This window comes from Anas platyrhynchos, chromosome 2 (assembly GCF_047663525.1).
Source record: "Anas platyrhynchos isolate ZD024472 breed Pekin duck chromosome 2, IASCAAS_PekinDuck_T2T, whole genome shotgun sequence".
NCBI lineage: Eukaryota > Metazoa > Chordata > Aves > Anseriformes > Anatidae > Anas > Anas platyrhynchos.
The window spans coordinates 58,311,742-58,326,926 of NC_092588.1; the positions used below are offsets into that span (position 1 = coordinate 58,311,742).

General features: G+C 33.5%; 1 protein-coding gene across 8 annotated transcripts in view; it reads left to right on the plus strand.

Moving 5' to 3' along the window:
• The window catches only part of CCDC102B (coiled-coil domain containing 102B), a 162,666-nt gene that overhangs the window by 39,251 nt on the left and 108,230 nt on the right, over positions 1-15,185 (plus strand). For 7 of the 8 annotated variants that reach the window (XM_072034801.1, XM_027451913.3, XM_072034806.1 and 4 more), the window contains one exon: positions 11,278-11,487. In XM_072034801.1, the coding sequence (XP_071890902.1) occupies positions 11,278-11,487 (210 nt within the window). Of the gene's footprint in view, positions 1-6,434; positions 6,535-11,277; positions 11,488-15,185 lie in introns of those variants that run through there. The other variant, XM_072034807.1, reaches the window with a different exon arrangement.

A 15,185-nucleotide genomic window follows, 5' to 3' on the forward strand; every position in this document is an offset into this window, starting at 1 on the left:
AATGAGAGACTCAGGCTCAGACAGGAAAGATATTCCATTTGACAATACTCCCAGTTTCTAATCAACTGCAAGGGCAGTGGACCTGTTTTGGTTATCAGATGGGGCAGAAGCCTGCCTTCTAGTACGAGAAGTCACTAGGTTCCAGCCTTTACCATCATGGGAGTTTCCACTTTCCAGCTTCTTAGGGACAGATTCTTCCAGCCCCTCCACCTCAGTTGAAGGCTAGGGTCCTTGAAACTTCGGGGTCTCAGAGAAGATCTGGTTCATCTCTTTCTCATCCTCTCTGATGCTGTGCAGTCTGGTAACCTCTTCCCACAACTCCCATGGAAGCATAGCCTCTCAATAACTGCACACTCCCTGCAGTGTATGATATCATATGCCCCAGTGAGAAGCCCCAGGGACTCTCTACAGCCTGAGACTTGCAGAACTGCATCCTCCTTCTGGAGCTCTGTGTCTGAGAGTATGACAGTAAAGGGACAGTTACTCCGATGGCTCCTTACCTGGCAACAGCAGGTATCCACAAGTTCCTCAGAGGGTTTCCATGATCGCTGGCAAAGTGCCAAGAAACTCAAGAAGAGCCTAAACAAAGTACTTTCACCTTCAACCTGGAAAATGTACTCACTATGATTATTTCATCTAATCTACTTAAAATTCAGCCAATATCAATATTGATGACAAAATTCAGGAATGGTTCTTACTCAAATATTTTATTTTAATGTATGCAAATATATGGCCTGCTCCCTTTTTGACTGCAAATATGTATGTAATCTGAGAGCTCCCCAACCAGGAACGGTGATTAAATATTGAAATATTTATGTTAACAAATATGAGACAAAGCTCAGTGAACACTGAGATGAGGCTGATATTCTGTTTTATTCTGCAAGGTGTATGGAGATGGTCATGTTTAGTTTTTATTTTTATTATTTTTGCTAATTAAATTTACATTTAGAAGCCATTAATATTCATAATAATAAAGTGTACTTTCTTATATACACATGGTCTAGGAATTTATTTATTTATTTTTTTTTCTGTAATTTCTCTCAGCTGAAACACACCTTATTGATAGGAAAAATGACAAGTGTTTTTGTGGACTGGGTATATACAAAATTTGCATCCTGAACAGGTTGCTGAGGGTATAGAAGTTCATTTACAAAACAGAATAAAGTACATGGTTTATTTCACATATTCACTATTAACTTAGCTGATAGTGATACTCCCCAGTCCTTCTCTGCAGAGCTGTTCTCAATATATTCTCCTCCCAGACTGATAGCACATATTCACTATTAACTTAGCTGGGGAGTACTGGTGGATGAAAAACAGCATGAGCCAGCAATGTGTGCTTGCAGCCCAGAAAGCCAACCACATTCTGCGCCATACTGAAATAATTATGGAAAGAAAGTCAAGGGAAGTGATTCTTCCCCTTTACTCTGCTCTTGTACTCCACCTGGAGTACTGCGTTTAGCTCTGGAACCCCTATTGTAAGGACATAGACCTGTGCAAGACATATTCCTGTGCAAGTCCACAGGAATGCTACAAAGATGATTGGAGGTCTGGAGCACCTGTCCTATGAAGACAGTCTGAGAGATTTTGGGTTTTTCAACCTGGAGAAGAGACCTTATAATGGTCTTTCTGCCCTACACACTGACATAACATTTCCCCTTCATGGGTCTCTTAAAGAGATTGTAGGTGTTTTGTAGTTGACTTTTTTTCTGAGCTTATTGCATGTAGATGCAAAATAAAATATATGTGTAGCAAGCCTTTTAGGTAGATTTTTGAATTTAAATTTAATCTGATGGATATAGACTTCAGAAGGAACACAGATACTTCTCTTCAGTTTTAAATTCTAAACCTGATCATCAACTACGTCATAGTTTACCAGGAATATTTACTGTTTTTCTCTGTCAAAACCAAAATCTATCTTGTGGGCCAGTGGGGTTACATAATATTATTTTTTATTATTTACATAATGGTACACAAAACAAGAGGGAATTTGAGATAATAGGGGCCTGAGTGGGAATCATATAATTGTGTAAATATGAAAATAGACATTTTATGGGAGAAGAGACAGTTAAAAAAGCACAAAATGTATCAGAAAAAAAAATCTTGTACACACACAGAAAAAAGTCATCCAAACTTTCAAGTTTATTTTTTTTTTGTAAGCCCAAAAGAATGTCTACTTGACAGAATTGTCCTTATAGTTTATGACTAGAAAATATTTAAATCACGTTTGCATATGTGTCATATAAGAGTCCTTTCTAGTTCCTGGTTTCCTAGAATTTTTTTTTCAATAACTTGTTATTTGTATATGAAAATGTGAAACTGGTAGCTGCAGTATTGTACAACTTGTTAGACAATGACAGTTTGTATATTTCACTGGTTTCAATCTTTTTATGAATTGTGATTACAGTGAAGAATGCTATCATACAGCAAGGAGCTCTCAGTGTTTACCTGGTCATCTTCCCTATTTTTTTTTCCACCCCCAAAAAAAATAAATATTTCTCTTGTGTTTAAAATAAGCATAAAGGCACTTCATAATTTTACAGTAAAAATGAGTGCACAATTGGTGTTGGTGTACCAATCCCAAGGTAAGGGAGGTAAAAGTAGTTAATTACCTTTTAGGGAGGTAAAAGTAGTTACTCTGAAGTTTTTTCATTATTTTCAGGTAATTTCTGGAAGTAGAATTTTGGCAGTCATTGTAGATAATTCTCTGCAATACTCATTAAAGAAAAAAATATATATATTTTTTTTCCTTGAGTCCATAATAGATTCCCCTGAATTAAGCAGGATGGTTTTATGCAATTCTTCATGTGAATCTATTGTTTTAAATGGGACTCCATCAGGTATGCTATGATCCACTCAGATGATATTTGAGAGATTAATGCAGTAAACAGCATCTAAATAATCAGGATTTTATGTTCTGTATGTTAATGTATGTTACTGCAAACTGCTAAAGCAGCATGAAGGATTATGTAAAACGGACACAGTTCCTAGTCTTTTCAATAAAGATATTCATTTTTATTTATTTTAACATAATTCATAGTCCAAAACAACTTGTACTTAAAATAAACCAATAAAAACAGTGCCAGAACCAACATGGAAAGAAAGATCTGTGAGGTAAAGGGTAATTTCCCTCACCTCACTCCAAGTATTTTCCTTTTCTTGAACTTATTCATACCTCTCTGTTTATTTTTTTCCATGATTTACTCTTTTGGTAAATTAGCCATACACACAAAACATTTTCTCTATGATCAGATGGAGAAAATGAAAAAAAAAAAGGCCAATAAATCAGCAACTTTTCTCTAATGTCAACATAGTACAATGATACCACCTTGCAGCAGACTTAAATATTTGAGTAACACCAGAAGGAAGAAATATTTGATTACTAAACATGCTGGGGCTCAGATATATGTGTTGTTATGAATATAAACATTCATTAAAAAGTTAAATTTGTTGCAGGTCTTGGTGTCTTAAAATATTGTCAGACACAATAACATTTATCATTTATCAGTATAGTTTCTGACTGACTAAATGGTGTTCTTGGAAGACTTGCTCACAATCAGAAATAAAGCAGACTATTTTTTTTTCTATATTGAATATTGAGGTAATTGTCAAATAAAAATGTAACTAACGTTTGTCTTCCATTTTCTGTGAAAGGGGTGTTATGGATTCCAGTAGTATTTGATTGCTTTTTTTTTAGTTTCCTTTTTTAATCCAAAAAAAAAAAAAGGGATTGTAGAAACAGTCACATATATTGTAAACAATCATTAAAAAACTGCAATTAAAAAAACATCACACACTGAGTATCTCTGAAGAAAATGTCTGTAAGAGACAAATTCACTAATTTGTTCAGTATACTTTATTGTTATTTCAATAGTTTTTTATTTTTATTTTATTTATTTAGGAGATAAATCAGGTGATCTCTAAAATTTAGGTGATCTCTAATTCATAATCAATCTGTGGCTCACAGCTTTCAGTTCAATCTTTTGCTTTAAGTTTGCAGAATAACTTTTGGTGGAGGTAACTGGAAATGACTTCCATGCACAAAGTAGTGGTGAAATCAAAAATCTTGAAAATGTGTACTAATTCTTCTCACATTAAAACCTGAATAAGCCCTGTACAGGGCTTTTTGTGTAAAGCACAAAAAACATTGATTTTAAATGTTCATTTCTGGTCTGTGTAAGCTGAAACAGGTGGTTTACAGGTATCTGACTGAGGTTGCCAGAGGTTTCTTTTTATTAAAAGGGAATTCTTTGGGTCATGAGTTTATAAGTCTTATTTGTCTTACTTATAAATTATTAGTATGAAAGCAGATTGTATTAGAATTTAATGTTTCTGTGTTGTTGAGCAAGGCTCAGACTATAAATAAATAAAAATGTTCTGTTATTAGCCAATTCAGTTGGGAAAAAGGCCTTGCATATAATGTGAATTATCTTCTAGAGCAACTGTGCAACTGTTTTTTGTTTGTTTGTTTGTTTTTAAGATGTTTGGAGAATATTCAAGAGAGAATACTGTTGTTAAAAAGTGAAAAAGAGAATTTCTGGTTGAACTGTTTTATTATTATTATTATTATTATTATTATTATTATTATTATTATTATTCTGTTTCTGATAACACTGTTGGTCTATAAAAGATAAAATCAAAATTACATCGTCCTGTTGAAAGCTGGAAATCATAGGTCTCTAGAAACACTTTCATATCTTTTCCCAAGTTTAATAATCTACAATCTAAATTAAATTTATGTGAATCTCTCCTGTCTTTGTTTTAAATGCAAATACATAAATACACAGTTTTTAAAAAGCAAATTTGAGTAAATGATTTCACACTGCCCTTTGCTTCTATAAAATCAGCACTTTGGGGAACATTGTATTCAGGGTTATTTCAGAATATTTAAAAAAAATCATTTTTAACAAAACCTCAAAGACCAATCTAAACTCACTCATACATTTTTTTTTTTTCCTATTTTTCTCTCTTAAGTCAGTAAAGACCAGAGGTTAGTGTTTGCTGACTCCAACATACACTGTTCCTTTGCTCTTTTGTTATGAGAGACACATATGTTTGCGATGTTGTCAGGGAGCAGACAGGCAGACTGCTTTCCAAGTGAAGGAGAGCTGGTAGGCTGAGGTAGTGCTGTCTGGGGCCCAGTTCTACAGTACTTAAGCCAGGTCAGCAGAGCAGGTTCAGGTCCAGATTATTAGACAAGTCCACAGTGATGGGGAAGGTGTGGGAAGCCAAGTCCATTCTGAACCAGGGCTGGAGCTCAGCTCTGGATCATAGATTAACAGAATGGTTTGGCTTTGAAGGAACCCACCTCTCAAGCCTGTCCAGTTCCCTCGGGATTGCATCCCTTCCTTCTAGCATGTTGACTGCACCACACGGCTTGGTGTCATCCACAGACTTTCTGAGGGTGCACCCAATCCCACTATCCATGTCACCAACAAAGATGTTAAACATTACTGGTCCCAATACCAACTCATGAGGAACACCACTTGTCACTAATCTCCATTTGGACATTGAGCCATTGACCGCAACTCTTTGTGTGACACCATCCAGCCAATTTTGCACCCACCAAGTGTCCATATGTCAAATCCATGTCATTTAGAGACAAGGATATCACATGGGACAGTGTCAAATGCTTTGCACAAATCCAGGTAGATGATGTCTGCTTTTCCCCCTCCACCAGTACTGTAACCCTGTCACAGAAGGCCACCATATTTGTCAGGCATCATTTGCACTTAGTGAAGCCATGTTGGCTGTTACTAATTTGTCCTTTTTTTCTGTTTGCCTTAGCATAGTTTCCAGAAGGATCTGCTCCATGATCTTGCCAGGCACAGAGGTGAGACTGACTGGCCTTTAGTTCCCTGACTCTTTTTTTTTTTTTTTCCCCCTGTGGCTAGAGCCACATATATCAAGTACATATATTCTCTTGTTAGTGAAGACTGAGGGAAAAAAAGGCCCCTTTTCCTCCAGGATGGAGGTTCCCATCCCTCAGCAACTCTAGTTTAAAGCCTTCTTTACCAGCTTGGCAAGCCTGTGACCAGAGATGCTCTTCCCCAAATCTTCCACAAATATGGTGGCCTTCTGAGACAGTGAGCAACACTAGTTCAGCCTCTGGGAGAGCAAATTTAAGGCAGGGAAAAAAAACTGCTGCACAACACCAGCTGGGAGAGAGGAGTGAGAAAATGGGAGAGAACCAGCCCTGTAGACACCATGGTCAGTGCAGGAGGACAGGATGTGCTCCAGGCCCCACAGTAGAAGTTCCCCTGTGGCCCCTGGTGGAGCAGGCTGACCCCTGCAGCCCATGGGTGGAGTAGATCTCCACGCTGCAGCCCATACCCTGTCAGAGCACTGGGCACTCAAGAGGAAGTTGATCTTTTTATCTGAAAGTTGGAATCTGGCACCTCACCCACCTCCCTCCCCTGCTTTCTTTACTTAAGATGAATGGAAGAACAAACACCTTGAGAACATTATATGAAAAATGTCATGTTGAATAAGCATAAGATATTGTTTGGAAGAACTCTAATGAACAACAAACCGGTAAGAACTATTAACATTCTGAAAATTAGCCAATACAGTATCTCAGAACATACGAGTTCTAGTACTCTGCTGAGCAGTGATTTATACTGAAATCAATGATACCAAACTTGTCTATTAAATGTACTAACATATGCAAAATCATTTTGTGAATATTCTAGAGATCCTTGAGTATCTGGTATAATAAATATTAAAAATTATCGTTGTAGACATGAGCTTGTAGCCATCCTGGGTGCACTGAATTAAATTTTACAGACACAGATAAGTAAATTTATCTTTCACATCACCTCTTGGCTTGATAGTCATCTTGTGCTTAATTGCTTGACTGAAATTCAACCTTGGATAGCTTTGTGATTTCACTCTACGTGAAGTCAGCCAAAAATGAATTGCTATTGATTAGCATCATCACTGTGAAAAGGTGAACTTTGAGGCTTAGAAACTGTAGTTGTGTGTTTTGGCAAATGTTTTGTAAAAACTTATGGGGTTCTGGTGTACCAAATCTATCATGGATATTCGTAAGACATTATGATTGTATATTTATTCAGAAAGATACAGATTTTGTGAATCACTGAACAGTGTTTGAATAACTATAAATCTGAGCAATTTGAGGGAGAAATAATTTGTTGGTAAATAGAACTACGTAATTCTTTTTTTTCTACTTACTGTACATAAATTCAGTGTTTTAAATAAAGTTTAAAGACATCATGAGAATCTAGCACAGTTCTGAGCATTGGAATTAACATCTTAGACTCCTGTCACTAGTGGGAAGACCATGAGGGGAAAAAAATAAAAATAAAAATAAAATAAAGATAAAAATAAAAAAGAGGAAAGGTCAATCCCTATTCCATGTTTAATATTAGTACAGATGCTTACCACATTCTAGAGGATTTAGTTTTATATTTCGAAGACTGTGAGGTAGCATAAATGTAATATATGTAAGCTTTTCACTCTGTATCATTCTCTACCCAGATGGGAAAAACAAACAAACAAGAAAAATTACAACAGCAAAGTTAGTAGTTTAGTAGCTGTGTAAAGTATTTTTATACATGGAGAAGTCCATAATGTAAAGATAATTACTATATAGTAGTATATGGTTTGAAAAATTAAAATTAGTTCCCAGTTAGTCTGCCAATATGATGCAGAGAGTAAAAGAAATATATTTCTTCCTTTCTTGCTACTGTACATAATCTTAGATCAAAAGCCCACTTCAATTTTAAGAACTGTTTTGAGCTGTCTCCAAACAGTACCTTCAATGGCATATCAACGTGTTAATACTTACCAAAGTTTTAACAGTGGGACAGTGGGTACATGTTTTTTTTTTTTTTTTGTTTGTTTTTTTGTTTTTTTTTTTTGTTTTTTTAAGAGGAACATGTAATACATTATAAAAGGAACAGCTGAGGAAGAATACTTTTGTTGGCAGAATAAAATAACTCTAAACATAATCCATTCAATTTTTACCTCTGAGAAGTTACTTTTTTAGTTGATACCTAGTCTCTGTATTTATGTGAATGGGCTCAGAATTTGGATATGGCTCTAATGAATTTGCTAGTGAGTATATTCTTACAATTTCTGAGTTCTTTTGTCTCTGTTTTCCCATTTATTCCTTTTGCTAATAAAGTGTCCATAACTAAATGACAGAAAGATTTGATCTCACTTTCAAACTGAGAATATCATGTCTGGGTTCTGATGTTTACATGGAAATGTTCTGAATCATCAGCACTGCTGGTCTTCGTTATCAGTAATGATGCTTGTGGAGAAGAAAACACTTTGGTTTTTTGTTTTTCTTGCTTTGCTCAATCTCTGGGGAAATCTAGTTTATTATATTTAAAACACTATCTAGAGAAATATTTGGAAAAGAATATGATTGTTGTTAGTAAATACTAATACTTTCTATTTTCCATTGAATATGATTTTTGTCTTTACCAGACTGACAAAAAATATTTATTTGTACTTTGATTATATGTATATATATATATATATATATATTTAATACAATACATATATTTTAAAGGATCATTTGTCCTTTGATAATTTAAATATTTTCTTGAGAATCCTAGCAAACTGCATGAATGATTGACATGTTTGTTCACTTTCATTTTGATCCATGCTTCTAAATGAATATATATTTTCATGCATATTGTTTCATCTTTTCTTGACATTTTCTTTCCTGGAGGCTTTTCTCAGTATTTAAGAAAATTCAAATGGCATGAATAATACAATGAAATGATTTAAAATGGATTAATTTTTGTGACTCATTGTTAATATTTGATTTTACTTAGAAAGAACTTTACCAAGTATGTATCTATCTTCTACTAGACAACAGGTTATAATATACTTATCCTTTCACTCTTATCTGGCTACAGTTCAGACCCAGTTAGAAAGCTATTTTACTTTTGAGAGGAAATGTAATTCAATTTCTTTTGTGATTTTTTTCTACATATATAAGCTATTTGTGCTTGAAGATATGGTTTTGACTGAGGAAAATAGGAGCAGCTGACTCACTATAGCTGGCCAAGTTAAGGGATAAAAAAATATTTAAATGTAAAATTGAATGACTTTTCTCAGTTTTTCCATTTTTACATTTCTTTTACATTCACTGTTTTCCATCATAATTGATGTGTTCTCAAACAACAACGACAATAAACAAACAAAACCACACCCACTTCTAATCCCTATCTGTGGTGTTCTGTTAAAATCTAGTACTACATTTTATAGTGTCCTTGGAACAGGACACTAACATTTAGGCATATGCCTATCTATGTGTATACATATATATGTCTCTTTACATATATGTAAAAATTATGTTTTATTATCTACATATATTACTGTACGTGCAACTTATTTACAGTCAAGACCATGACATAAAATAGTCAGACCAGGAAGACTAAAGCAGGCTTCTCAGTGTGCAAACAATGTGGCTTGATAGTGTCACGTAGCATTCTTTTGAACAAAGGCTCCTCAGCCTCAGTGTGTTGAACTCTCTGTGAAAGAAGCAAAGGTAGCAAAGGTTTAAATGACCCTGTCATTTAAACAGTTTGAGCTGGCTTTTGTGGTTATCTGAAGATCTTTTAATACAACAGCACCACTCTTCCTATGAGTTTAGTTGCAGGGCTAGACCCCTTTTAAATAATGTAAAAAGATGTGACGCTTTGTGTCAAAACAGGTAAGCCTAATTCTGAGAGTAGTTAAATTCAGTTGTGAGGAGCTGATCAAATATATATATATACATACGTATATATATGTACATATACACATGTATTATGCCTTGATATTACAAACACTTTGCTCAGTTTCATTACTGAGAACACTTCTGGTCCATGGGACATGTGAAGAACTAGGGCCTTAAAGAACTGAAAATCTTATAGAAATAAGGTGGGAAGATAAAAGTTTATTAATTGATTTAGCAAGATAACCACATTGTTAAAATTAACAGGGTCTGAATTTGGTTTCTCTGATGTAATGTCTCATTCTCTTTGTTTTACATTCAGCAGCTTTTCATTATCTGCCATAAATTTATTTTAGAATAAAAGTAAGCAATATCTGAAAACAAAACAAAACAAAACAAAACACCTCTCTATTTCTTTCTAAAGCCTTCCTTGCTTAGAATAATGTGTCTTCCACTGTTGTCAGTCTCCATACTTTCATCATATAGTTGATTCTGTCCTTCATGGAACTAAAAATTGTAAAGATCCTAATCTTTTTACTTTTGTACATGAGCAGTTTTAATCTTTTTTTTTTTTTTTTTTTTTTTTTGTTGGTTGGTCGGTTGGTTTTGTCCATTGAAAGAACCAGAATCTTTCATTTGCACATTTCACATTTTTAATCTATTTTAATCTGTTTTAATCTTTTGATAAGTATCTGTTGATAATAACTTGTTAGTAGTAAGTGCTTGCAATCATAATCTTCCAATAAATATGTTAGTACCAGTTTTGTGCTATAAAGATCAATTTGTTTTACCTTTGTTTTTCATTTTTAAACCTGAGAAGCATTTATTACATTCTTGACATAAGCACTATCTCCTTGTCTCTGAAGAGTAAATAAAATCAGCTGTGAGATAATTACGTCCTATGATTAGTAATGTGGCTTTTTGTTGCTACTTTTAATTCCTCCTGTATGTGGATTAGATTAATGAATTAAGAAAACTTGTTTATCCTAAATTAAGGTAGCACTAGTGATTATAAAAGATAATTATGTTAAGGTTATTAATTGCGATGTTAAGAAGTAGAGTAGTGTGAAATATTTCTTTTGGTTATTAGTAGTCTCTAGTGATGAAGACAATTTATAACTTCAGTATAATGAAAATTCCTTGTAGTAATTCTAAAGTAAAAACAGACAATACATGAGAATGTGATTATATTTCATCTTTAGGGAAATAGGAAGTGAACTTTGACACTGTCAGACCAAAATCAATCTCAGCGTAATTTAAAAGATTTTTTTTTTTTAATAATGTTGTTCCATAAATATAATGGAAAGCAATAAGATTTTGGTTGCTAGTTACCATTTTTAAATGTTATCTATCTTATGCTTTACTTTTCTGGAAATACAATTTATGAAAAACTTGTTGTTCAAGTTCTTGATTTTACATGCCATGGAAAAGTACATCTTGGTCTGATTTTTAAGATGCCCACCTTACTTGAGGTGAGGCTGTTAGCTTCTTCTTATAATAAAAAACAGATTTTATTGTATTATTCTTCTTCCCTTTTCTTTTTTGTTTGTTCTCTTGCTCCCTCCATAAATTCTTCCCAGGTAGAAAGGTTGAAGCTTGAGAATACCTCTGAATGGGGAAAGAGAGAGAGACTTGAAGGAGAAAAGCAAAATTTGGAAGAAGAAAGCAGAACATTGAAGTTGCAGGTGAAAGAAATTCAGAGACTTCTGGAGATGAAAAATAAAGCAACACCGATTAAATTGAGCTGTGATCATCAAAATACACAAAGCAAGCTGCTGGTTAAAAATAAGGTATGTGCATTTCTTAGTTTGATTACTTGAGGAGCATGAAGAATTACTATTTCATAATAATAATAATAAAAAAAAAATGTCCCTAAAACAAGAGCTGTAAAAGACAGAAGATCTGTGTTTGTGCATATCAGATATGCACAATTAGTGCTCAGTGACTTTGAATTTCTGCAGGGTACAGAAACTGAAAGATTTTTTCATTTTTAAAAAGAACCACGGGAAACTGTAAGTCTGAAAAGAAGACTATGGAGCAAAAGTTACGACCAGGAGGATTTGAAGAGATTAATTAATCTTTGGTAGCTACAGAGTACTGATAAAGGTTAAAGCAAACAAAATGTGAGACAAATCATTTATCTGTCTTTCTGAATATGTAATCTCCCTTCAGAAAAGAGAAAACTGAATGAAGAACAATATTTCTTATTTTTTATTCTTCTAAAATCTGTTCACTTTTAAAACATTATCGTATAGCTATTTATGCAATAGCGTAAAATATTCAGAGCAAAAATTATTCAGAGACCCTTGTCTCTGTGTATTTCTTCTATTTTATGTTTTTCTATGCCAATACATTAAGTAGTGATCTGGAAGACTTCCACTTTCATTGAGACTCTGAAAGCTGTATAAGAGAAAGCAATAAACTAACAAAAAACACATTAAATGTACATACTTAATGTTGCAAATTGGGCAATGAGAAGCATTTTTATTTGCTTAAATAAGAAATTGTTTAATTTACAACACTAAATGCACATGAAATGACAATACCAACCAGAGGAACTAGGAGCAGATTTGAGGTATTGTTACACTAGGTAATTTTTCTTGGGAAAGATTAGGAGAGAGACTATTCTATACCTGAGGTCTGCTTATAAATGTAATGAGTTTCCTGTATTTCTGTGGTGGCTCAGGAACAGCAAATTGTATTTCACACATATAGTTTACCTTTATACAATATCTTCTTATACAATGAACACCTGTCTTTGATTTTCCATTACTGGTATTTATCATATTATGTGATATGAGGATTTTCGTGATTTCTTTGTAATGCAAGTAATGTGAGGTTAGAGATGTGGCCAGAAAGACGGATATCTGCTTTGACATTTTACTGTATTTAAAATATCTTTTAGTTATCTAGATTTATTATTTTATTATTTTTTTTTAATGTTACTTGTATAGAATATTAGACATCTGTGATCAGGTTTATCTGTTAGTATAATTGCTGTGAGAATATTTTACATCCTTTCATCAAAGTCAAAAGGTGGATATGAAGCTCAAGCATCTCTCTTTTCCTATTATAAAAGTGAATGTTCCTGTAGCGTTTGCTTTTTCATAGCTGGTGATTTTAGGATAAGATTGTCTTCACAACTATTAACTATCGGTTTCAATGAGAAAATTAAAAATGATAATTTATTAGCAGATGAAACTGTAAACCATCATCTGGTAGCTTGATAGTAGTTATCATCCAAAGAATGGGGTGGGAAAACATTTATTTGCAGCTGTTTCTCTCTGTGATTCACAATAACTCCTGCAAATCATGGAATCAGAGAACATCATCAAAAAACATAGAATAACTTTGAATTGTAATCCAGAAGCCCCTCCCCCCTCCCCCCCCCCCCCCCCCCCCGCCTTTTTTTTTGTTTTCTTTTTTTTTCTTTTTATGGCATGGTGGTCAATTAAAATAACATGCTGTACAGAGGACTGGAAGAGTGCATAAGGATTTCTGTATGACGTGGGTGATGGTTAGGTGTTTAGGTAAGCAAAAGGAAGCATATGCAAGATTTAAATCACAGCTATGTAGAGATTTTTATCAATTTTTATATGAATGATTACAGATTTACATATAAAGTACATACAAAATATATAGGTAATGTGTTGTTGAATGAACTTGAGAGCAAAACAATTACCTCATACCCTTACTTCTCCAAAACCTGCATATGCAATAAGGAGATCTGTTATAGTTGTTTAGAACAGCATATAGTGATGTATGTCTGATTCATTCTTTTAAATGTTATAAACAACCAATGACCACATTTGTTTTCCTTTTATAACAGTTTATAAATGGAATATAACAGAATATTAGACAAGGTATCAAAAGACAAAGGGATATCCTTGTGTAAAGAATTTCATGTTGATGATGTCTTGCTTTTTAATATGGACACCTCTAAACTATATAGAATGCATGCAATCTCTTGCCATGTATACAAATTGAAATTCTGAGTAGAAAAGTTAATATGAATCATATTTTGCTCAAAACATGAAGCCTTAATATTATTCTTAGCTGGCAGTATGTTGGTTGAAAATGTTTCCATGTGCAGTTTTTAAAAGGTTAACTCCTGTCATACAAGATGAGAAAAATTGATGAAACAATTGAGATCAGACATCATAACTACATTGTTTTATTGGTTGTACTTGATGGAACAGAGAATGCCCTTTAAATTAATAGCTGAATCGTTTGATGTGTAGAATGGCAAAAAATATTAAATGGATCTAACTTGTTCATCTAGGAAGGGATAAAATGAAGAAAAAAAATTGTTGATGGTATAGATCAATACCCAAAACATGCTTTTTATGGAGAGAAATTTTCTATCTCAGCTGTATTACTTTTAGGCAAATTTATATGTTAATTTAGATAAATAATAATTGTGTTATTTTGCATTCTCTCTAATTGTTATGCTAAAAATCTGCTTTATTATGTGTTGATTCACTGAATATGTTTTGTAGGGGACTAGTACATGATCTAAGTCTAGAATGCAAAGCTGTGAAGATTGGGGATTCATAGACTATTTTTTTTTATTAACTTTAGTTTCCAACTTTAATACAATAAAGCTATAATATTAGGAAGAAATGCATATATCTTAAAGATGTGATGACATATAACGTACTTTTATGAAACCATTTTAGCTTTACATTATTTAGCAAGATTGCTAAGTAATGTTAAGCTAATCATCAACAACATCAATATTTTAGGTTTGATTTTTCAGAAGTAGGACGCACTCCATTTTTTATTCAAATTCTTTGAAAAATTAAGACAAGCTGAGTTTATATGGCAAGGTGGTGACAACAGGAGAGGGACAAGGGCTACAGATCTCCTCTCAAAAGCAAAGATAGGCTCCAGTGGCCCCACCTCAGGGCACGGCTGGGCCTAGAAGCCAAGATGAGTGAATATCAGCCAGGCCACCCTGGCCCTTCCACCAGAATGATATTGTGGGTTTATCCTACATGGGAAATATTTCATTTTTATGATAATGTCTTGAATGAGATTTAATTCTTATAGATATGAACTTTTGTTTTGAAATGGCTATGATGTGAATGACATCCTTCCTAAATTTAACCATAAAAACCACTAACGGTTCTGAGACTAAATTGCCACTTCCTAAATCTGTTTGTTTATTTTTACTCAAATGAGGATTGAATAAGGAACAACAGTTCAATCATTGCTTCTTTAAGATCTGGAAAATCAAAATAATAACATTTTCAAAAACTGGATAAACTTTGTACATCTTTGTCAAAATATTAGTGGAAACCTATTTTAAAATTTATGAATTATTAGAATAATTAATCACATGCTGTAATCCACGTGAAGTATGTAAAATGACATGTATTTCATATTTGTATACTTGAAGAGTATACAAGCAACAGATCACTCATTCTTTCCTTTTAATCAAATATTGTGGCATAAAGTAAGTGTCTGAAATCCTAAATTCAAATCT